Below are 25,800 nucleotides of genomic sequence, written 5' to 3' on the forward strand. Positions count from 1 at the left end.
ATTTATTGAAGAGAGCCTCCTTTTTCCATTTAATCCTTTGGGCCCCCTTATCAAAGATTAGATGCCCATAGGTGTTGGGCACCCTACAGTTTGGGATTGGGGCCTTGAAACCAGGTCCTTGCACACTGTAACATGTACACTCAGTGGGATGTGCTACCACCCATCCCCTGTAATAACATTTTTTGTTATCATTTTTATGCATATATGAAAACATTTATCTTTGTATTAAAACAATAAAACAACAAGGACAACAAAAGAAAAGAGAAGGAAAAAAGAAAAAAAAAGATAGCATACTGTATTTCACGTCAGTAAACTTAATGAACAGTTTTATTCATCTTTCTCCACAATTACTAAAGAATTAGATATAGTCTGATTCTGATTTAAAATTGTTTCTTATTACTTAGTTCACATCTCACAAAAGGTTTATCAGTTAATGAGGTATATGTGTGGTATACTAAATAACGTAAATTTTCCTTCTATAGTGAGAATCTTTGTTCTAAAGTAAATAATTTGTAAATTTGGGTACTAGCTGATGAAGTTCATGGCTCCTCCCCTTCTTCTGCTGCTTAAACTCCATTTATTCTTTTCTTTTTTTTTTTTATAAAAAAGAAACACTGGGGAGTCGGGTGGTAGTGCAGTGGTCTAAGTGCACAAGGCGCAGTGAACAAGGACTGGAGTAAGGATCCTGGTTCAAGCCCCTTGCTCCCCATCTGCAGGGGAGTCACTTCACAGGTGGTGAAGCAAGTCTGCAGGTGTCTATCTTTCTCTCCCCCTCTGTCTTCCCCTCTTTTCTCCATTTCTCTCTGTCCTATCTAACAACGACAACATCAACATTGACAATAATAACTAACTACTAGTAACCACGACAGTGAAAAACAACAAGAGCAACAAAAGGGAAAATAAAATAAAATAAAATAAAGAAACACGGACAAAAACCATAGGATAAGAGGGGTACAACTCCACACAATTCCCACCACCAGAACTCCATTTCCCATCCCCTTCCCTGATAGCTTTCCTATTCTTTATGCCTCTGGGAGTATGGACCCCAGGTCATTGTGGGATGCAGAAAGTGGAAAGTCTGGCTTCTCTAATTGCTTCCCCTCTGAACATGGGTGTTGGCAGGTCTATCCATACTCCTAGCCTGTCTCTCTCTTTCCCTAGTGGGGTGGGGCTCTGGGGAAGCGGGCCTCCAGGACACATTGGTGGGGTTGTCTGCCCAGGGAGGTCCCATTGACATCATGGTAGCATCTGGAACCTGGTGGTTGAAAAGAGAGTTAACATATACAGCCAAACCGATTGTTGACTAATCATGAACCTAAAGGCTGGAATATTGCAGATGAAGATTTGGGGTCTCCGTTTTGAAGATAGCTAGTAGGCCTATTTTAGTTATATTCCATAGGGCCCATGACTATACTAGTTTTTTGCTGAACCTGACATCTGATATGCAGGTGGACCCAAGTTGTTGTTTGGGGAGATGATGTCATGGCTGGAAAAAGGGCTAGAAAGCTGGATCAGGGAAGAGATTATCTCCCAAATATGGGGAGGGTACACAAATATATTTAACTCTAAACTCCATTTACTCTTAACAAAATGGATCTTAGAAGCACAAAAGTTGGACTGGGGAGATAGTGAAATTGTTATGCAAAAGGTTTTCATGCCTGAGGTTCTGAGGTCCCAGATTTAATCCTCAGCACCATCATAAGCCAGAGTTGAACAGTGCCTTTGCCTCTCTTTCTTTGAATCTCTCTCATTAAGTACGTAAGAAATAAATAAAAAGAAGCAATATGATGTTAGTATTCACATATTTTATGCTATCTTTCTGAGTGAAATGGCTACATTTTTAGCATATACTTAAAGGCTGGCATAAAATTAGTTTAGCAAGGAAAATAGAACCATATTGGAATGTCAGGAAAAGTATAGTTTTCATTATTGTTGCTGTTGGACAGCTAAGGAGGTAGGAGGAGACTATACTAGCACTGGTTTATAATCATCACTGCTGGCAGTGATTATAGTATAAATGGTATAAAGGGGATACACCAGAATTCTGGAGAGACCCTTGAAGTTCCTGTATAATGAGTCAACTCTCTTAGATTATTCAGTTCATCGTAGTCTAACTGCGAAATGTATATCCTGGCCATTTTGCATAATTGCTTATTTTAACTCTCATAAATTCTCCTTTCTCTATTAAATAGTGGGTTGATTTAAATAACTTTTAGAAAATAAGACAAACAAATTAAGAGAAGAATTTGTTAAAAGAAAAAAGTAACTGTGTATAATCCTTTCTTCCTTTCTTTCTTTCTCTCTTTGTTTCTTTCACTTGTTCTACCTGCTCAGAACAGATGCCTTCCAGGGTCATGTTCCACTTAAGGAATTTTTTTATTGGCAGAAACTCCAAATTCTCTATACAGAGCAAAAGATCCCTGACTTTCTTAGACTTAAAGACATTTATATATTTTTATTATAACATCATAAATGTTTTATCTTTTAATGGATAAACAGCTGTTCTAGAGAGAGTTCCCATATAAAACCTGAAGATAAAGACTACATTCTAAATTTTTATTTAATTCTTTGAGACAATGGCATAAGGGCTTATTTTCTTTCATCAATCCATGGAATGCCAAGAAGATGGCGTCCACCTTAATCACTAGGAATATCATGATTCTCCACCTCCCCTCCCCCTGGACTTAAAAATTTACAATGTCTACTTGACTTTTGAAACCCATAGACATTCTTTCCTTCTTGTTGAGCCTGTTAGTTTTCTTTGGGATCCTCTGAACTCTTAGGATTGTTAGATCCAATGAGGGAGAAAAGGCATTATCCTGTTTTTGCTTCTATCTTCTTACTTCCATGCTCTCTACTCTGGGAAATCCACTTTCTTATCCTCATGATTCTACTCCTTTTGAAGAAAGATCAAATTCTTGAGAAAAATTTCATTTCTGCGCAACAAAAATTGTAGTTTGTGACTGATGATATTGGAGGTTAGGAATAATCACTTTAGGAACCAGGAAAATAGCACCATATGTACTGCAACTGACTTTCATACCTGAGGTCCCAGGTTCAATCACCTGCACTACCAAAACCCAAGTTGACTAATGCTCTAGCAATAAATAAATAAATAAATAAATAAATAAATGTTAATAAATGTTTAACCTTTAAAAAAATCAGTAGACATTTTCAGGAAACCTGGAACTATCATAGGATCACATACAACAAAAATGATCACTCAGCTCATTAATTCTGCACACAACGTAAAAAATTTTAGAAACAAGTAAACCTAGTGGCTTGTTACGTTGAAAAATATTTTTCCCCTCAGTTGTCTCCAGGTATAATTTCAGCCACCAATGAATTATGAGCATGCAAAAAAAATGGATTCTTTTTAGAAGGTACACATATGACTGGTGATATAGGGAATATGTAGCTCGCTCATAAATTTTTATTTAGGGTTGAAGTATGTATACAACCTGAAATCATGACTCTTAAAACGAACCAATTCTATGTAAATTTGTGTATTTATAAAATAAAATATAGTGATGGCATAGGAGGACCTAGTAGGGGTTGTATTGGTATGTGGAGATGTTATGCCTTGTACAAACTGTTGTATTTCATTGTCAACTGTAAGCCATTAATCACCCATAAAGAAATTTTAAAAAAGAAAAGAAAAAATAGTATATTTAGATATCTTGGTATCAGATTGATCTTAAAGTATTTGATCACATGCAGTATAATTGTAGAATTTTTATTTTGGTGCTCTTTTGTGTTAATTTTTTATGCATCATTAAACAATCTCTGATTTTTATATCAATCTCTGAATGACTCGATTCATCTTTTTAAGCCAGGAAAGGAATGTGTTATGTCCTAGTATGTTTTTGATCAAATATAAGGATTTGTAATTTAGGCAGTTAACTAAATTTGTGTTAAAATTGTTGAAGTAGAATATCTTTCAGATCATGTTATTACAATGTTGAGTTTCCCTTGTGTTTTTTCTCTTTCATTGATTTCCTCTGACATGGCTGCCATGGTGACCACTTTGTACTTCTGCTGCTAAAATGTGTTCATCATTAAGGAAACCTTCTAAGGTAAGCACAGATTTAGAATTTGACATGCATACTGACTAAATGTGCAAAAATATAGGACTTTATCCATAATAGTGACCCATGTGAAATACCTCTCTTCTTGAGAAGAAAACTTAGCTTTTTTTTTTTTGCCTCCAGGGTTATTGCTGGGGTTCAGTGCCTGCATCATGAATCCACTGCTCCTGGAGGCCTTTTTTTTTTTTTCCACTTTTGTTGCCCTTGATTTTGTAGCCTTGTTGTGGTTATTATTGTTGTTGATGTCATTCGTTGTTGGATAGGACAGAGAGAAATGGAGAGAGGAGGGGAAAACAGAGAGGGGGAGAGAAAGATAGATACCTGCAGACCTGCTTCACCGCCTGTGAGGCAACTCCCCTGCAGGTGGGGAGCCGGGGCCTCGAACCGGGGTCCTTATGCTGGTCCTTGCGCTTTGCGCACGTGCACTTACCCCGCTGCGCTACCGCCAGACCCCCAAAACTTAGCTTTCTAATGTAAAACTTAGACCATGAACAATTAATGTTGGCAATGATATAAAATCAGAATGTATTTATCAAGCACATCTATACATGTGTGCTCTGATTCTCAGAGACAACCTCTCAGCTTACTGTTTTTGTTTTATTGGTGATGAAATGAGATTCAACAGAGATGAAATGCCCTATCCTACTCTACTCTATGGATAAGGCAAACTTACCTCCATGCCCTACTCAGAATAACTAATATTGTTAAAAATATTCTTCAAATTTGTAAGATACAATTTCAGCGTTTTACCAGTTCTTTATGTTGCATGGGACTTTTTAGCCAATTATAAAATCTACTAATTGAAGTTGTCTCCTGTGCTCGGGTCAGACTTTGATAGCATGTTCACCATTGAAAAATCAAAAGTTAGAGAGTATGGGGAGAAAAAAATATGAGAAATGGCAATCTAAATGACCAAGTCTAGGATAATTGAAAACTGATTTTATTACCTTGCAAGTATTTTATTGAATATTAAAGGGGACTCTTAGTGCCAAAAGAAGGAGAAATTTTGCTAACCCCTAAACAACGATGGTTAAACATTTAGATTCTGAAATGGGATCAAGACAAGTTATGCCACACACATTATAAGCTTGGAATATAAGATGTATTATTGGATGAGGGTAAAGAATCCAGACTAGATAAAGCTAATTTACCTCTGGAGTTCTGAAGAAAAAGGTAGTTTACCTTTTAAAGTGTGGAAATATACTGTAATGATAACTTTTATACTTTGTTTATTAAAGTCAGGTTAGATGTCTTTTCACTGAAAGATTTCAACTACAGAAAGAAAGATATTAAAACTATATATGTGTGTGTGGTCTGTTAAGGAAGAGAAATATAAAATGTTATAGAAACTTAGGCAGTGATATTCTGGCCAAATATGGGCTTTAATAGATTCTCTCTGAGCAATTAATGACGGGCTTATAGTCTTAAATATAGTGGAAGGGATATTGCACTTTGGCGGTGAGCTGTGCTGACACACTTGCCGCGGAGATACAAAATTATACCCCTGCCGCAAGAACTGTCTTATGAAACATTTCCCCAATAACAAAAAAATTTCAGAGATGTATCATAAAATTTTTAAGAGAAAATTAATGTGAAGCCACCACATTTATATGTACATATATGTAAATTTAGAAAGTGAAATATCTCTCTGGCTATCAGATAAACATAGTAGAGTGGAAAAGGGAAACTAAATAGAGGCAGACTTTTCCTTCCAGACACTATAAAAAATGGGAAAAATGGAAAAAGGAAAGCAATTTTAATGATGATTATATGAAATGAAAATTTTTGGTTGACACAGTGAGATTTCTGACATGGACAATTAGCAATTTGTTTTTGATAAATCAGAGAAGACTGCTTTTTTATTACAGGATAGTCATTTTATTATTATTAATCCCTTTATTGATTACTGAACAGAGACAGAGAGAAAATGAGAATGGATGGGGAGATAGAGAGACAGAGAGATTCCTGCAGTCCTGCTTCACCACTTGTGAAACTTCACCCCCCGCAGGTGGGGACCAGGGGCTTGAACCTGGGTCCTTGCACACTGTGATGTGTGTGCTTAAACAGCTGAGCCACCACCTGGCCCTCAAGAAAATAATTATTCTGGACAGAGAACAAGTAGTTCATGAATCATATCTTATCCTCGAATTCCAATTGGGATAGAGTAAGAAACATATATACAACAGAATGCCAGATCAGTTGTGTTAAAGGTTACAAAAGGTAAGAATTTATGAAATTCATATGACAGAGAGCCTTATTGTCACTTCCTTAAACAGAAATGACAAATTTGGTGATTAGCATCATTTTTCCCACAGGAGACAGCTAGGGCTGGACAAAACATTACAAACATATGCTAAAAACACTGCAGGTATACCTATTTAGTCAGGAAATAGCAAACTAAAATCTAAGGGAAGATGGAAATTTAGAGAAATGAGCCTGGTGTTTGGGCGTGTGGCATTCATATAAAATAACTTAAAGGCAGTGCAGGGCCCCAAGACCCTGACAGTCTTACAGGGTGATAGGAAGTCTTGAGAGACAAAAAGCTACTGGTGTAGTTCAGGATCAACTAGAGGTAGAGTCCTTAGTAAACTTAGTTTTGGGACTTACTATGTGGATTAGACCCAACCTAAGGTAGGGTTGGGGATATATATTTTTTAATTTAGAGAGAAGTGGGGAGAGAGAGAGACCAGAGCAGCACTATGGCATATGCAGTACGGGGGATCACACTCATGCTTACAAGTTCAGACTTCTACTACTGTACTACCTCCTGGGCTACTCTTTTGCTTATTTTAAGTAAAGAAGTAGTCTAGTTGAAGCTCCTTTTTAGAAGGTTGTTGGGGCCGGGTGGTGGCGCACCTGGTTGAGCGCACATGTTACAATGCACAAGGACCCACCCAAGTTCAAGTCCCCGGTCCCCACCTGCTGGGGGAAAGCTTCACGAGTGGTGAAGCAGTGCTCCAGGTGTCTTTGTCTCTCTTCCTCTCTATCCAACCCTCCCCTCTCGATTTCTGGTTGTCTCTATCTAATAAGTAAATAAAGATAATAATAAAAATAAGGTTGTTGACAAGAGAACAACTGGATTTAGTTGAATATGGTATTTGATAAGGCTGAATATAGTATTTGATAAAATGTGCCAGAAAAGAGGTCCAAAGGCCTTGCCGTGGAGCAGTGGTGCATGAGACTAGAGAAGAGGAAGTAGAAGAGTATCAAAATATCGTAACAAAATATTCAGGACATGGATGCTGCTGATAGCATATGGAAGACAACATAGCAAAAGAATCAGAAATGATACTGGAGTTTCAAACTGAGTGACTGCAAAGCCAGGGATTAAAGCAAAAGCTGGTTTGGTGCACGAAAAAATTGATGAGTTCAGCTTTGGAATGAATTGAATTATTAATGATGGGAAAGCATCTGATACAGATGCCTACTTAGTTGTAGAGGTTTTTAGTCTCTGTCCTAGAAAGATCAGGTTAATTCTTACAAGGATGAGATAGCAGATGAAGCAAGGGGTATCTGTTTTGTTAAGGAAGAAAGGATTAATTAAGTAGAATAGAAAATGTGAGTGAATAGAGCTTATCTCTCAGGACTCACACTACTTGGGGGATGGAAAAAGGAGAAAGAACCAGAGAAAATTAAAGAGAGGCCAGGTGCTCTTTGCGATGTTGTTGGGATACAGGAACTAAGGATACTCACACCTGTCCTCTGTAAACTAGATTTATTTTGTTCTTAACAGTTATTTTCTAGTATGGTGTTAGGATAAGGAAGTGTTGAAGATATTTTTCTGTTGACTTTAAAAAATTTGAAAGTTTGTATATAGTATTGTGATATTGAAATTATATTTGTGAATCACTATATACTTGGTATATATATGTACATATATATATACATATGACATATATTTCTTTTTTTGGTGTGAAGATTTTGTAAATGTGTACTCTTCAACAGAGAAACACTTATTTCATTGTAGATCAGTGCATACCCTTAAATCTTTTGATCACTGCATATTATATTGTGTAAGGAGACTTTGTCCCCTAATTTTTAGAGTTAAGTAGATATGTCTTTGTTTTAATCAGCATCACTGTAGTTTTGGTTTTTTTTTTTTTTTTTTTTTATCTTAAAGGTGTTGCAAATAGATTTAAGGGAGAAATTGTTTTTTTAGCCACCTCCTTATAAACATTCAATTTTGGCAGGAAGTGCTACAGAGGGAGAAGGTACATGTGTGCAGGGAATTACTAATGATGCTATTATACATGCTCTGCTGGTAGAGAACAGGGAGGTGACCTCAGTCAGAGTAGCTTTGCTTTCAGAAGCCCAGTTCATGCTTTCCCAGAATGTCCTTTACTTTCATGCTTTTGTCATATCTGACACCTTCTCTGACCCTTCACTTGCATGTTTTTGTTTTATCTGGCACAAGTACCTTATCTTCCTTAGGAGCCAAGCTGAACACACAGGGAAAGATAAATGATTCTTTCTCCTTTCTTCATCTCCCCCAACCGTATTTATTGAGAACTTTCCATTTGTCAAATAAGTACTATGAACTGGAAAAAATGCCTGAACTCAGATCAGTCAAACCTCTTAAGATCAGGGAGAATGATACTGAGGAGAAAGATTTGGCAAATATCCATTAGGAGAGCATGAGTCCTCTCCTAAGCCTTCTGTTTGCTTGTCTGGTAAGAGCCTAGTATGCTTTCTGTTACACCACATGGTTGTAAATCTGTTTTCTGTTTTGGGGGGGTTTGTAAGACAGAGATGGAGAAACAAGTGAGAAAGGAAGAATATGTGAAAAATAACATTGTTTAGGATCCTGTCCATTTTTATTCAATTTACTCATGTCTTACTTAAGATTGTTGTGCTTAACATCTCACAAGCCAGTATGTAGTTTAAACAATTTAATCTTATTAATTAAATTCACTTTGTCTTCATTTACTAGGTTAAAATTATTGAACTTCAAGTTTAATTCTTCTATTTATATAAGTTTGTCAACCAAATTGTGAACAGAAGCAAAGCACTTATAATAGCGTTATTATTTATTCAAAGGCGGTATCCTTTAGAGAAGTATGTCTATATATCAAAAACATGGCTCTAGAAAAATTTCTCAGATAAAAGGGGGCAATCTTACCAGGTATAGCTTAAGCCATCTAAAGTAAAGTTTTATTTCTTTTTAAAAAATATTTTGTTTGTTTGCTTGTTTACTGGTTAGAGGTAGAGAGAAATCCAGAGGGAAGGGGTAGATAGAAAGGGAGAGACACAGAGAGACACCTGCAGTGCTTCAGTGCTTGCGACGCGTTTCTGTTGCAGGTGGAGACTGGGGGCTTGAACCCTGGTCCTTGCTCATTATATGTGCTCAACTAGGTACACAACTGCCTGGCCTCTAAAATAAAGTTTTACTCAGTCTTGTTTTATGACCCAATTCTCATCATTTTATGTTGCCTTTACTACTTCACCTTTATAAACTCCTGAAGCCTTAAGTGTTGACTTCAGCTGTGATGACTTCTTGACCTGTGATGTGCTATACTGTAGCAATGTAACCTTGTGTAACTTTTGGATATGTGATGGGCTACTCTGAATTGAGATATGTTATAAATTAAAAATACACACCAGGGGCCTTGTGATGGTGCACTTGGTTGAGTGCAGACATTACAGTGTGCAAGGATCCAGGTTTAGGCCCTTGGTCCTGACCATCTGAAGTGGGAAGGCTTCATAAGTGGTGAAGCAGTGTTACAGGTGTCTCTCTCTTCCCATTTGTCTCCTCCTTCCATCTCAATTTCTGTCTATCTCTATCCAAAACAAACAAACTGAAAAAATTCAAATTAAAAAGAATTTTAAAATACACACCAAACAATGGGGGAAATGGTCTAAAAACGAATATATAGGGATTTATTGGGTTATATTAGATATATTAAAATTTGAAGAGACAGGTTAACGTGTTAGGCATGTGCCTCGCTGTGAATGGTCCCATTTCAAGCCCCAGCACCACATAAATCTGTGGGAAACTCTGGTGCTGTGGTTTCTCTTTCTTTCTTCCTCTGTCTGAATGAAAACAGTTCATCCTCGGAGTGGTGAAATGGTACATGTCTGAGTCCCCAAGTGCTGCACAAAGTTTTTTCTCTTTATTTTTTAATAAGATAGCTACATAAATATTTTAAATTATTTATACGACTCATGTTTCTACTGTAGATTGTTATTTCAAGCCAAATTCATGACTGAGTATGGAAGATCTTTTCATTATTCATCCTAGGGCTTTTTCTGGTTTCTTTAGCCATTTAAATACAGCAGCCTTACTGCCATTCCTTACTTTTCTCCCTTTGTATCTGGCCCCATGAATGTGACCCCTGCATGAAGTCAAAGGCAGCTTGACTTTTCCTGATAGACATTTTCCCTAGGAATTGCTTTTACTTACCCACTTCAAAGTCATTGGTTTGACATATACTAAGAACAGAGAAATATTGAATAAAGGTTTTGTGTACTAAAAACTCATGATTCCTGCTCTCTAGAATGCACAGTGTGGTGAAAGATTAAACATACAGCACTCTAATGAAAAATAGATTATGATAAATATTCATTATTCATGCTTTATGAGTTGAGAGGTAGAAAAGCTTTGGAGCTAAAAGTGGGACTTGAAGGAGGGCTTTCTAGTATGAGAAGCACAGAAATATAGGCTAGAAAACAAGATGTATGGGAGGAACAGAAAAATAAAATATTTTATGTTAGAGGAGAACCATTTCTCTAGTCACACACTTCTGACACCAGCTGTGTGGGAGCAATTCTCCAGTTCTTTTTGGACACCAACTAAGTATCTAGCTTGTCAGTTCAGTTCATAACTACTCAGAGTTAGTGCAGGGCCCACTGACCTCAGTCCCAGAAGACTGTCCTTACCTCAGATACTAATGGAGAGTAGTGGGCCTTTACTTTCCACTCGTCTATTGTCTTTGCTATAAATCAGAGTTTTCAATATCTTCTTGGTTTTGGTAATTTGATAATATTGCTTCAAAAATTGAGGAAGATCTACTTAGGTTTACTACAAAGGAAAGACATGAAGGTCACAGGATGGTCCCTATGGAATTAGGGTGTCAACTTTCTGGTGTGAATGTGCTCATCAACCCCCTGAACCTTGTCATGTAATAGTTTTAATGTACAATAGATTATTAACTCATTCCTGATCTCTTCTCCCTTTCCTATATGATGGAAGAAATAGTAGAAATCCTGTGTTTCTGACCAAGACTTGGTCTTTCTGACAACTGGCCCCCAGCCTCTCTAAGGCCTCCCCCAGTGTGACCTCATTACAACAAAAGAGTTTCCTATCATTTCAAGGGATTTACCGGAACACAATATACTCTTGTCACTCACAAAAGTCCAAAAGGATAAGAAGTTCTGTGTCCATAATGGACGTGAAGGGGGTGGGGGGAAGGCACTTCCTGCAGAGTCAAATATGCCTTATTTAGGAAGTACACACTCTGCCAGGTGTGTAAAGTACATGAAAGAAAGCTGATTATTAAACTACTAGAAAAGGAGGTAGGTAACAAATTTGGGGTTCTGATGTTAATCTGTTATCCTGTGAAGAATCATTACCATTCTGTTTAGGAAAGTGACTCATCAGAACTGATGTAAGCTGACAACATGGGCTGGAGTATGTTACGTGTCACTCAATTTATGCAAGGTGTCATAGTACTAACAGTATTAAATGTTCAGTGACTTGAGACGACGAGGTTTGTTTCTGTATTGTTCTGTGGCAGGTAAGATCAGTTGAAACTGCACATGTGACTTCAGTCTTGGCTCCATTCTGAAGAAATAGTTCCTGTGATTTGCTGTCATTATGGCAGAGAGGAAAAGAAAGATAACCACATTGTGTCCTCTTAAAATTGTTGATCTGAACTGGCATACATTTTTTTAAAAATTTCTTTATTGGGAAATTAATGTTTTACATTGGCATACATTTTTTTTTTGGGGGGGGGGAGCAGTCCACATTGATTTGGCCAAAGCAAGCCATAACAACCAAGGCTGAAGTCAGTAGGATCAAGAATTATATTCCTTCTCCTAGAGGATCCCCAGATCATAAAGTAATAGGCAAGAGCATGCAGTGACCTTTATAGAGAAAACAGCAACTAGTTTGAAGTAGCATTAATAATCTACTGTACTTCTGCCATTCCAAATCATGCTTAATTCCTACAAAACAAACATCCTCAAAAGTCCAATACCACATGTTTTCATTTTGAATTTCTACAACTCCAACCTCTCCCTCTTTTCCTCCTTCCTGGCTGTGTTCAGAGGCAAATGTTCCCGCTCTGTGGAAACTGTGTATGTGTAACCACATATGCCTAAAGATATAGCTGACAGCATGTCAAATATCCTAAATTACAGAGGATGGGGAAGTGGGGAGGTAGGCTCGGTGAAAGAGATCCATCTCCTGTCTTTTGACATTGTTCTATCTGCATATCAAGAACAGTGAAAGATGAAAGTCTGGTAGACGAGGTAAAGTCTCATGAATACCCTCACCTCTGACTTTGGGCCTTGGTCATTCCCAGCCGTACAATAAATGTTTGAACCACCACCCCACCACTCAGCCACCCCAGGTCCTTTAATCTGTGGTGACTTCAGACCTTTGAGGAGGCATAATTTCCTACTCTCTGTATTATGCCAGGCTTGGTCAAACAGTGGGTGAGAAACAGATGAGAATTGATCTGGAAATTCTAAAGCAGGTCCAGAGATTGTTTCTGGAGGTAATGTTAGAATGAATCAAATTCAACCTGGATTTATTGATTTCCTTTTGAATTTAATTTCTTTTTAAACAATCTTTCATTAGAGATAATACAGTCATGTGGGGCATGCTTACATATTCACAGCTTACCTGCTTTGTTGAATATTCTATATTTGAAAACAAATTGCCTTTTGAAAGTGCTTTCAGAGACGTTATTATATGCCTAGGGTTTTTTTGTTTTGTTTTGTTTTGTTTTATGGAGGTAATTGGAGCATAGTAGATGCAAAAATTGTACATTTTGTGACAAGCGCATACCTGCTTCCCAGAAACCAATGAAGCATATTTGAAATTATGCACCACTGGTTTACATAAGTGATAAATAGAAGCTGTATCTATGCTCTTTTATTGGCACAATGTGGGTATAGGACTTAGGAGAATTAGTTCCCATTTTCAAATATATTAAAAATCAACAGCTTTGGATCAATTCAGTAAACCCTAGGTTCAATCTCAGGCAGCATATCAATGCAGTGTTCTGGTTCTCTTTAAATACATATACCAGTACATACACAGAAATTATGTAATTTTATTAAAAATTAGGAAAACAAAAATCTCATCTTCTGTGAATTAGTAATGTGAACCAAAGGCATTTCTCCTTCTTTTCCCTCCCTTTCCTCATTTCTACTTTCCAGCTTTCCTACTTCTCGTGTGTGCTCAGTCTCTCTCTTTCTCATCTTGTTAGACAGGTATGAAATTCAGAGTATTAATGAGTATCTTTCAGAAAAGTATTGTAGAGTAACAACATTTGAGATGGTTCTGAAAAGGAGACATTTACAGAGAAAGTGGACTTTGACTTCACACACAGACACAAAATCCAACATGTACATTCAGAAACATTTTTCTGTGTGAAACTGGATTATCTTTAGACATATATTTGGTTAAGAACTTTTTGCCTGTAGAAGGGAGTATGAGAGGTATTAAAATATCTTTGGGAAAACTGTGCTTCCCAATAATAGTTTTATCTTTGTCGTTTTAGCTAAACTATAAGCAAGTAGAGGATTTAAGAAAATGACTGATAAACATTTGAGTTCCACAGAGGAGGACAGCACTTAGATACTTGTCTGTTTGTTGCTTTCTGGGTTAAACATTTTACAGATGTAGAATAAATTTGTGAAAACATGCAATAAAGAAGTATGAATGAGAGAAAAAAGAATGTTAAAGTGCCCCCACATTTGTTTTTAGAGATTAGTGGAATGATTATAGTTCACATTTCTTAAAGACAGATGCTTTCTGGCTCTTCAAGAAATTAAGTAGACATTCTCTCACATTTCTTTTACTTATAAAGTAAATGTTGCTCAAAGTGCCTTCATAGATACAATTTTTAGATAAGCCTGGCGGTTAATTATGTTATGTCCTGATCATTAAGTCCTAAAATTCCTGTGCCTCAGAATATATATCACTCAACACATTTGCCTTATTAAAAACAGCTTGTGGTAAGTTTACTAGATGTTCAGTGGTTCACAAAGATGCAAAATTAGCATTTTTAGAGAGTGATGAAGGTTAAGCAGATGTGTGCATCCAGCTGCAGGGAATTAAATGCTGGTATGAGTTTTACAAGTTGCTAACTAAGAAGAAGGAGTGGGATTCTGAGAAGGTGGGGCAAAGTTTTACTGAAAGAAGACAATGGCTTTCAGAGTTTGAAAACAACTGGAGAGGATCTGGACTTTTGGCTTTTACTCTAATTGAAAGTTCTTGGATACCTTTATTAAAAATGTTCTCACATGTTGGCTGGCATTGGTAAAATATGAAATTTACATTTGGCTTTCAAAATTGATTTATCTAATGCAGACTCTTATGCCTGAGGCTCCATAGTCCCAGGTTCAATCCCCTACACCACTATAAAGCAGACCTGAGCATTACCCTGGTTAAAAAAATAATAATAATAAATTAATTGATCTTTTTACTCAGTTGTGTGTGTGTGTAAATTAATTCCCCACAATTTTAAGATACCAGTGATTTCATAATGAATAGGTGAAATATTTAAGAATTCTAATATAGTTAGAATTCTACCATACATCTTTAATATGATATACTGATTTTGGAAAACAAATTTTTTTATTGGAAGTACTTTTTTTTAATGTTTATTTATTTTCCCTTTTGTTGCCTTGTTGTTTTTTATTATTGTTGTAGTTATTATTGTTGTTGTTATTGATGTTGTCATTGTTAGATAGGACAGAGAGAAATGGAGAGAGGAGGGGAAGAGAGAGGGGGAGAGAAAGATAGACACCTGCAGACCTGCTTCACCCCAGCATGTGGGGAGCTGGGGGCTTGGACTGGGATCCTTATGCCAGTCCTTGCGCTTTGTGCCACGTGCGCTGAACTCTCTGTGCTACCACACGACTCCCTGGAAGTAGTTTTTAAGGTGTAACTCAAGAAAATGGTTTTGTTATCTTTTTTGAAATGTCAACAGATTTTGTATTGAAAAATCTAAGCTTATGTGAGTCTAAGAAAAAAAATCATGCCCCTTTTATTGCAACCTTTTGTGATTAAATGATAATGTTAACAATTTGGTGTGTTTATAAAGCTGTCAAGATAGCAAGAGAAATGATCAGATTATCTAATAGAAAGAGATAGTTTCAAATACTTTTAAAACTATTTTAGTAATAGTCATAGCAAATAACTGTTATAGCAACAAATTATTATTTAATTATTAAATTTCAGTGCAAACTACAGTTATATATATGTGGTGCCATTCTTGTTTATCTACCTAAACCAATAATGATGAGACCCTAATCCTCATCTAGTAACTAGGTTTGTGTTTGACCATTGAAAGAATAAGGTTACCCACAGGCCAGATAGTGGCCCACATGGTTAAGTGCATACTTTATTATGTGCAGAGACACAGGTTCAAGCCCTTAGTCCCCACGTGTGGGGGGAAACTTCATGAACAATGAAGTAATACTATAAAAGCCTCTTTTACGGGAACAGGGGTAGATAACATAATAATGGTTATGCAAACAGACTTTCATGCCTGAGGCTCCAAAGTCCCAGATTCAAGCTCCCGCACCACAGCACCACAATGAGCCAGAGTGGAGCAATGCTCTGGTTAAGGAAGAAAAAAGGAAAAAAAAATTAAATCTCTTTTTTTTCCCCCATCTCCCCTTTCCTTCTCAATTTCTCTGTCTCTGTCCAACAAAATAATAAATAAAAATGCATTTTTAAACTTTATTTGATAGCAGAGAGAGAAACTGAGAGGGAAGGAGAGAGGAAGAGACAGAGACAGAGAGATGCCCGCAGCACTGCTTCATCACTTTTGAAGCTTTCCCCCCTGTAAGTGGGGACCAAGGGCTTGAACCTGGGCCTCTGTGCATGGTGGTAGGTGCACTTAACCAGGTATGCCAGCACCTGGCTCCTAATAATTTTTTTTTGAAAAGATCAGATTACTCAAAACCTATATCTGAAAGTAAGGAAGCATCTAAAATTACATCTTACAGCTTGAATGTTTACTGATTCCTAACAGTTCTTGTCTCCATTCTTCATTCTTTTCTGCATTTTTTCTCCTTCTTCTGATATTATGTTTGCTTATTGACACTGCATAAGGAACTCTAAGGTTACTTGTACATAATCTTTGATCCCAAAGAATTCACCAATTTGGTGAAGATCCACAAAGAAGAACTGAGGCATGTAATAGGGCCGCAAAGGTTGAGTGGTAGTGCACCCAGCTGAGCACATGCATGTGGAAGAACCCAGGTGCAAGCCCCTAGTCCCTACCTGGGGTGGGGTGGCTTCACAAACTGAAGCCGTACTACAGGTGTCTCTTTCTCTTCTTTACCATTCTTTTCTTTTTTAAAAACATTTTTTATTATCTCTGTTTATTTGTGGGATAGAGACCATCAGAAATCAAGAGGGAAGGGGGAGATAGAGATAGAGATAGAGAGACACCTGCAGACCTGCTTTACTACTTGCAACGCTTACCCCTGCAGGTGAGGACCAGGGGCTCGAACCTGGGTCCTTGCACATTGTACCATGTGCGCTCAACCAAGTGCACCACCTCCTGGTTTCTCCTTTATCTTTCAATTCCCTTTCAGTTTCTATCAACAAAAGGAATAAATAGTTGCCAAGTGTTGTGAGTTCATCATTGCAGGCACTTAGCCCCAGCCATAACCCTGGTGACAACAAAAAAGAAGGGATGGAGGAAGAGGTTGGAGGAAAAGGAGGAGGAGGAAGACTACATATGAGCTAGTACTACAGAGGCTACATACTGTTGTAGAATTCCATAGGAGGATCAGTTATGAGCTCCATTAAAAGAAAACATTGTAACAAGAATTTTCTGTTCACGTGCTTTGAATTTTAGGGAAGTCTCTTATATTTATGGGTTTCAGCTTTTGTACTGGTAATGTATAGCAAATATTCTGTATTCTATAACTACTTAAAGAACAGGCATTTTCAAATGTCTATGGTTGAAAGCCATGGATGTACTTCTGTGGTAGAGTACATGTTTCACATGTATGAGGCCTGGCTTCCAACTCATGTGCCACAGAAATAATAATAAGGGAATAAATAAAGTTCCTGTGATGAAAAGCTTTAAACTTTGCAGCGTAATTCACTTCAGGGAGAACTTGGTTTTTGACAAGTATTTACCACTACTTGTGGAGTTGGTTTTGTTTTTTTCTTTCTTTTCTTTCTCCTTTATAGGGTTTTTAACACTTGTCTAAACTTTTAAGGGATAAATGCTTAAAATCACTATTTTTTTACCTTGACTTTTATGAATACAACTATTAAAGTTTGGTTGTTAGAAATGGAAATTGGCCACCTGCAGGGGAGTTACTTCACAGGTGGTGAAGCAGGTCTGCAGGTGTCTTTCTCTCCCCCTCTCTGTCTTCCCCTCCTCTCTTTGTTTATCTCTGTCCTGTCCAACAATAACAACATCAACAACAATAAAAGCAACAAGGGAAACAAAAGGGAAATAAAGAAATAAGTATTAAAAAAATCTTTAAAAAAAAAGACCTACCCTCGTACCCTATGGTTTTGTTAATTTATCCTTTTGTTAATTTATCCTTTCTTAAATAAATAAAAAAAAAAGAAATGGAAGTTGGCACAGAACTTATAGTAATTGCTTCTAAAATATAGATCCTCAAATTTTGAGTTAGTTTCTATTTTACCTCAAGTAGCATTATTGTGAATGTAAATTTCTAACTTTCTAATTTTGTATGCAAAGTAGCAAATGAATAATGGCTATATAAAAATTAATATGTAAAATTAAATAAATTTTCTCACTAGTTATTACAAAGAGAAATATACTGAGATGGTAGGTAATGACAATAAAAATACTTAGAAATTGAAAAATTGACCATTAAAGTAAGGAAAGTTAATTTAAGTCAAAGGGAAAGGAAAAATGTCCTGAGAATTAAAATCAAATATCCCAAGATGCAATTAAAGAAAGGTATGGAGCCCCCACACCTATGGACATCTAATCTTTGACAAAGGGGCCCAGACTATTAAATGGGGAAAGCAGAGTCTCTTCAACAAATGGTGTTGGAAACAGTGGGTTGAAACATGCAGAAGAATGAAACTGAACCACTGTATTTCACCAAATACCAAAGTAAATTCCAAGTGGATCAAGGACTTGGATATTAGACCACAAACTGTCAGATACTTAGAGGAAAATATTGGCAGAACTCTTTTCCGCATAAATTTTTTTAAAGACATTTTCAATTAAACGAATCCAATTATAAAGAAGACTAAGGCAAGTATAAACCTATGGGACTACATCAAATTAAAAAGCTTCTACACAGCAAAAGAAACCACTGCCCAAACCAAGAGACCCCTCACAGAATGGGAGAAGATCTTTACATGCCATATATCAGACAAGAGTTTAATAACCAACATATATAAAGAGCTTGCCAGATTCAACAACGAGACAACAAATAATCCCATCCAAAAATGGGGGAGGACTTGGATAGAATATTCACCACAGAAGAGATCCAAAAGGCCGAGAAACACATGAAAAAATGCTCCAAGTCTCTGATTGTCAGAGAAATGCAAATCAAGACAACAATGAGATACCACTTCACTCCTGTGAGAATGTCATACATCAGAAAAGGTAACAGCAGCAAATGCTGGAAAGGGTGTGGGGTCAAAAGAACCCTCCTACACTGCTGGTGGGAATGTCAATTGGTCCAACTTCTGTGAAGAACAGTCTGGAGAACTCTCAGAAGGCTAGAAATGGACCTACCCTATGATCCTGCAATTCCTCTCCTGGGGATATATCCTAAGGAATCCAACATATCCATCCAAAAAGATCTGTGTACACATATGTTCTTGGCAGCACAATTTGTAATAGCCAAAACCTGGAAGCAACCCAGGTGTCCACCAACAGATGAGTGGCTGAGCAAGTTGTGGTATATATACACAATGGAATACTACTCAGCTGTAAAAAATGGTGACTTCACCGTTTTCAGCCGATCTTGGATAGAACTTGAAAAATTCTTGTTAAGTGAAATAAGTCAGAAACAGAAGGATGAATATGGGATGATCTCACTCTCAGGCAGAAGTTGAAAAACAAGATCAGAAAAGAAAACACAAGTAGAACCTGAATTGGAATTGGCGTATCGCACCAAAGTAAAAGACTCTGGGGTGGGGATGGGTGGGTGGGGAGAATACAGGTCCAAGAAGGATGACAGAGGTCCTAGTGGGGGTTTTATTGTTATATGGGAAATTGGGGAATGTTAAGCATGTACAAACTATTGTATTTACTGTTGAATGTAAAACATTAATTCCCCAATAAAGAAATTTTAAAAAATAAGATAATTTTTTTACATTTATTTATTTTTCAAAAAAAAAGGTATCGAATCTCCTTTTAGCTGGAAGTTGTTTTTTTTATTTTTTAATTGTTATTTATTTGATAAGAGACAGCCAGAAATCAAGAGGGGAAGAGGAGTTAGAGAGGGAGAAAGATAAAGAGATACCTGGAGCCCTGCTTCACCACTTATGAAGTTTCCCCCCTACAGGTGGGGACCAGGGGCTTGAACCTGGGTCCTTGCGCACTGTAACATGTGTGCTCAACCAGGTGCACTACCACCTGGAACCTTAGAAATGTTTTAAAACAAGACAAATTGTTATCATAAAAGTGCTGAAATGCAGTCCTGTCAAGATACAGGCAGACAGGAGATTAACTGGATTATACCTGTGTGGTCTCTCAAATCATTGGTAGAGTCCTAGAGTGTAGTAAGTGTTCCACATTCTGTTGGCTAAAACTGTTGTTTCTTAGAGTTCATTTTAACTTCGGTTAATATAAAACTGAGTGAATGTTTGTATAAGTAACAGAAGTAAATTTGGATTTGACATTGATGTATGTGTATTATATATACCTGTGTCCATTTTAAAAGCATTAAAGAATATGTAGTGTTCAAGCTATTCACAGCATAACAATGATGTAGAAAATGGTTGCTTTCATTGCCACTAATCATTCAATAAGTAACTTAAAAACAACTGCTACGAACACTGTAGGATGCGGCTATGAAGTAGGCATGGTTCCTGCTTTCAAAGAACTTAGTCAACCTGTAAAGATAAAACACACAGGGCTGGTGAAATAATTCACCAGGATAGTATGCTGCTTTGTATGTGTGCAACCCAGATTCTATCCATGCCCCCCTCTCATTGAAGAAAGCTTTGGTGCTGTGTTCTCTTTCACTCTCTATCTCTCTCTTTTTTTCTTTATTTTATTTTATTTTTATATTTATTTTATTTATTCCCTTTTGTTGCCCTTGTTGTTTTATTGTTGTAGTTATTATTGTTGTTGTCATTGTTGGATAGGACAGAGAAAAATGGAGAGAGGAGGGGAAGACAGAAATGGAGAGAGGAGGAGAGAAAGATAGACACCTGCAGACCTGCTTCACCGCCTGTGAAGCGACTCCCCTGCAGGTGGGGAGCCGGGGTTCGAACTGGGATCCTTATGCCGGTCCTTGTGCTTTGCGCCACCTGCGCTTAACCCGCTGCGCTACAGCCCGACTCCCCATTCTCTATCTCTTATCTAAAAGATACACCATACACACAAATTGTATGCATTAGCAAAAAACAGAATAATTAGGATAAGTTGCCACCAAACAAAAAAGAATTAAACAAAAGTGTTACAAGATTCCAGAAAAATGAAAGTTAATATCTTTGGAGGTGACCAAGGGATCCATTGTGGGTGAAAAGAACACAGAGGAGTCCTTTGAGGAATATGAAGCACTTTGACGGATGGGAATAAAGAGAACATGGAGTGGGTCAGCCTGTGGTGCACCAAGCACAAGGACTAGCATTAAGGATCCCAGTTCGAGCTGGCTCCCCACCTGCAGGGGGGCTACTTCACAAGCAGTGAAGCAGCTCTGCAGGTGTCTTTTTTTTTAATTTTTTTATTTATGAAAAGGAAACATTGACTAAACCATAGGATAAGAGGGGTACAACTCCACACAGTTCACACCACCAGAACTCTGTATCCCATCCCCTACCCTGATAGCTTTCCTATTTTTTTTCCTCCAGGGTTATTGCTGGGCTCGGTGCCTGCACCATGAATCCACCACTCCTGGAGGCTATTTTTTCCCCTTTTTGTTGCCCTAGTTGTTGCAGCCTCGTTGCGGTTATTATTGCCATTGTTGACGTTGCTTTGTTGTTGGATAGGACTTAGAGAAATGGAGAGAGGAGGGGAAGACAGAGAGGGGGGAGAGAAAGATAGACACCTGCAGACCTGCTTCACCGCCCGTGAAGTGACTCCCCTGCAGGTGGGGAGCCGGGGTCTCGAAACGATCCTTACGCTGGTCCCTGCGCTTTGCGCCACGTGCGCTTAACCCACTGCGCCACCGCCCGACTCCCAACTTTCCTATTCTTTATCCCTCTGGGAGTATGGACCCAAGGTCAGTGTGGGATATAGAAGGTTGAAGGTCTGGCTTCTGTAATTGCTTCCTGGCTGAACATGGACATTGACAGGTCGATCCATACTCCCAGCCTGTTTCTCTCTTCCCCTAGTGGGGCAGGGCTTTGGGGAAGTGGAGCTCCAGGACACATTGATGGGGTTGTCTGTCTAGGGAAGTCTGGTAGGCATCATGGTAGCATCTGGAACCTGGAGGTTGAAAAGAGAGCTAACATGCAAAACCAAACAAATTGTTGAGCAATCATGGAGCTAAAGGCTGGAATACTGCAGATTAAGAGTTGGGGGGGGGGCGCTCCATTTTGTAGATAGATAGTAGGCGTATTTTAGTTATATTCCAAAGGTACTGTGACTATACTAGTTTTTTTTTTTTCTTTTTCTTTTTTCCCCTGTGCGTGAAATTTGATATGCAGGTGGATCCAAATTATTGTCTGGGTAGATGATGACATGGCTGGTAAAAGGACCAGAAAGCTCGATCAGAGAAAAGAGTAGCTCCCTAATATGCGAAAGGAGTATAAATATTGTTGACTGTTAATCAATTTGATGTGATCTGGGGCCCATATTCAGCTTAGGAGCCTATGTGATCTCTGCATCCCTGTACATCTGAGCTCACATTCTGTGGTCATGAGTAGGAACATTCCAAGCTGCCCCAATATGGTAGACGCCCTCAGATGGTAGATAAAATATGTTATCCAAACTCCCTTTGGAGGATGGAACAGTTTCTACCATTGTTGATCCAAGTTGAGGGCAAGGTCATATGGGGGGCCACAAAGGGGTCTGTTGTGTTGTTTCTGAGAGAAATGACCAGTACCAATGGAGAGAGGGATTTATTCAAGGTCTAGGCCTATTATGTCTGTTTGGGAATCTCAGGACTCCTCGATTAGGGCCCCAGCTGATGGGGTGGCCTGATAGTGACTAAAGAGTCATTGTTAAAGTATGCCAGTCTCTTACCCTTATTCAGCTTTTGCAGTCCTTGCTTTGATAAGGTTAGCTTTGGAGTGAGTGAGTCAAGTATAATAGGAAGTAGGTGAGGAGGTTTATCTAAGTCTAAGTAGACACTATTTCATTATGAACTATACACTGACTATTGTGTATGTTTGCTTTCAGGTATATATTTTTACCTAATTTATGGATACACGTGAACATATGCTCTATCTCACAGGACTTGGTCTATATCTAGGTTTTGGGACTTTGTTAGGAAGTGAACCACCTGGAATGGAATTAGAGAATACTATGAAAGGAAAGGTCTCACCCGAGTAATGAGGGTAAAAGGTTGACATTCTATGCCTGACGTCTCTGGAGGTGTCTATCTCTCTATCTCCCCTCCTCTCTCTCCTACCCAATAAAACAGGGAAAAAAATGGTTGCCAGGATCAGTGGATTTGTAGTGCTGGCACTGAACCCCAGAAATAACCCTGGAGAGGAAAAAAAGGGGGAGGGGACATGGACAGAAGTGAAATTCTGCTTGATAATTCTGAGGTATTAATAAAGTCATCTGAAAATATGAGGAAGTTGGATAGCTAATTAGGCTAAGGGGCTCTTATATCTAAAACGGAGTCATCTGAGTCACAGTGGCTAAGGGTATACTAAGAAACCATAGAAACCAAACTTTCAGGGCCAGATGGTGGTGCACCTGGTTAAGTGCACATGTTACACTGCACAAGGACCCTAGTTCAAGTCCCCAGTTCCACCTGCAGGGGGAAAGCTTTGTTAGTGGTGAAGTAGTGCTACAGGTGTCTCTCTTTCTCTCTCCCTATCACTTCCTACCCTCTTGATTTCTAGCTGTTCTTATCCAATAAATAAAGATAATAAAAAAAAGAAAAGAAAAATAACTTTTTAAAAAAGAAAAGAAACCGGGGTCCGGGTGGTGGTGCACCAGGTTGAGCACACATGTTACAGTGCACAAGGACTCAGGTTCAAGCCCCCAGTCCTCACCTGTAGGGGGAAAGCTTTGCAAGCGGTGAAGCAAGTTTGCAGGTGTCTCTCTGTCTCTCTCCCTCTCTATCACCCTCTTTCCTCTCAATTTCTGGCTGTTTCTATCCAATAAGTAAAGATAATAATAAAAAATATATAAAAAAACAAAAGAAACCATACTTTCAAGGTTTCCTCATAAATGTTGCTTAGGAAGTATTACCTCTCCAAGATCAATTGGATAATTAAAATGTTAAGTAATTTAATATGTTTATTATGATTATGGGGTTATAATTACAGAGATCTGGTGACAAAATAAAACACACCCGGGAAATAAGCACACTGTATTCTCTTAAAATGCTGTATTTATACCTTTAAAAACCAGTTTCTTTGCTAGAATACTTTTCAAAGTATTTAGCAATGAGAATTGCATTGAGGATCTCCACAAGGCAAAGTGAACGCTATTCCCAACTTGGTTTAATCTCTTGTCATGATTTGTCTCATAAAACTACTGTTACTTAGAGATAACACTTTGGAGAACCTTGTCCTGTGCATTTGATAATAATGGAGAGAATGTGATAAGTGATCATATACCTGGAAACTAATGATTAAACAACAGTCCTTTTGGTGGAATCATTGGCCACTCCTGGTACATCATAGGCTATAGTAACACAGAAAATTAATGCATGCTAGAGTAAATTCTTAATCAGCAGCAGTTGGACCAAGATTGCATGCTGAAATAGAAGCAGTGGAGTCCACCATGGGAATGTGGAGAGTTTAGAGCTTTAGCTGTGCTAGAAATGGCAGCATCATGGAAAGTAAAAAGGAAATGGTTTAAATTTACTTTTTATTTTTTATTATTTATGTAAGAAAGGAGACATTAACAAAACTGTAGGATAAGAGGGGTACAGCTCCACACAATTCCCACAACCCGATCTCCATATCCCATCCCCTCCCCTGATAGCTTTCCCATTCTCTATCTCTCTGGGAGTATGGACCCAGGGTCATTGTGGGTTGTAGAAGGTGGGAGGTCTGGCTTCTGTAATTGTTTCCCCACTGAACATGGGCATTGACTGGTTGATCCATACTCCCAGTCTGCCTCTCTCTTTCCCTAGTAGGATGGGTCTCTGGGTAAGCGGAGCTCCAGGACACATTGGTAGGGTTGTCAGTCCAGGGAAACCTGGCCGGCATCATGCTGGCATCTGGATCCTGGTGGCTGGAAAGAGTTAACATACACAGCCAAACAAATTGTTGAACAGTTATGGACCTAAAGGCTGGAATAGTGCAGATGAAGTGTTGGGGGGCGGGGTACTCCCTGCAGACTCTTGTGTACTTCTGCTTTCAGGTGTATATTCTCCCCTGGTTTATGGGCATGTGTGAACATATGCTGTATCTCAGGGGATCTGGACTATATCTAGGTTTGGGGAAGAAATAGTTTAAATTAAAGTTGATCACTTTAGTGTTACTTGAGATGCTATAGGATATCAAATTGGAAGTTTTCAGTAGATGCTATAACTATAAACTAGAAAGTCTTTGTTTTCTTCCAATTTTTCATTAAGAAAATTAAGCTAGGTGGGTGTTTGATTTCTGAAAAATAGTATTTTTGTATAAAACTTGATTCTAATGAAGATAGCTGTCAATTAATTTAAAAGAAATTCCACAGTAAGTAAAGTACCAAAGCTGGTTGTTGTTGTTGTTGTTTTGTTTGTTTGTTTGTTTTATCAGACAATACACATCTTCATCTTGGGAAGTTGTTTTGGAGGTTCTAACAGGGGGACGCACATGGAGCAGTGAGGGAGGAAGGGGGCACCCACCTAGCCAGTCAGATCAGTCAGATCAACCCTGGAGATCGATAGGGTGACAGATGTTGCAGCCAAATCATCCTCACATCCCATCTTCATCCTCATCAATTAATTCTTTCCTGTCTGATTTACTCGTAAAAAAATTTAAGTTTAATATTTTGTTCTTTCATTCAGGTATTTGCCTTTGATTATTGCTTTTGGTCCATGGATGAATCTAATACTACAAAATATGCTGGTAAGTTGCATTCCCTCCACATTTGATGGTTGGGCATCTAGCCTCTTATTCCGTTGCATCAGTTTTCTTTAATTATTCTGGAATTCTGTGTTTTTCATAAAATCTCACTTATTCTTTCTAGTTCTAACATGTGGGCTTTGAAGACTCGATTTCAAGATCTGACTC

At 38.1% G+C, this 25,800-nt stretch overlaps 1 protein-coding gene across 8 annotated transcripts in view; it reads left to right on the forward strand.

Annotated features, from left to right (window-relative positions):
- KIF13A (kinesin family member 13A) overlaps positions 1–25,800 on the forward strand; it is a 255,765-nt gene that overhangs the window by 90,805 nt on the left and 139,160 nt on the right. For all 8 annotated transcript variants that reach the window (XM_060189313.1, XM_060189316.1, XM_060189315.1 and 5 more), the window contains exons 3-4: positions 4,064–4,076; positions 25,575–25,635. In XM_060189313.1, coding sequence (XP_060045296.1) covers positions 4,064–4,076; positions 25,575–25,635 — 74 coding nt within the window. The remainder of the gene's footprint in view (positions 1–4,063; positions 4,077–25,574; positions 25,636–25,800) is intronic.

This window comes from Erinaceus europaeus, chromosome 4, assembly GCF_950295315.1.
Source record: "Erinaceus europaeus chromosome 4, mEriEur2.1, whole genome shotgun sequence".
NCBI classification, from domain to species: Eukaryota; Metazoa; Chordata; class Mammalia; order Eulipotyphla; family Erinaceidae; genus Erinaceus; species Erinaceus europaeus.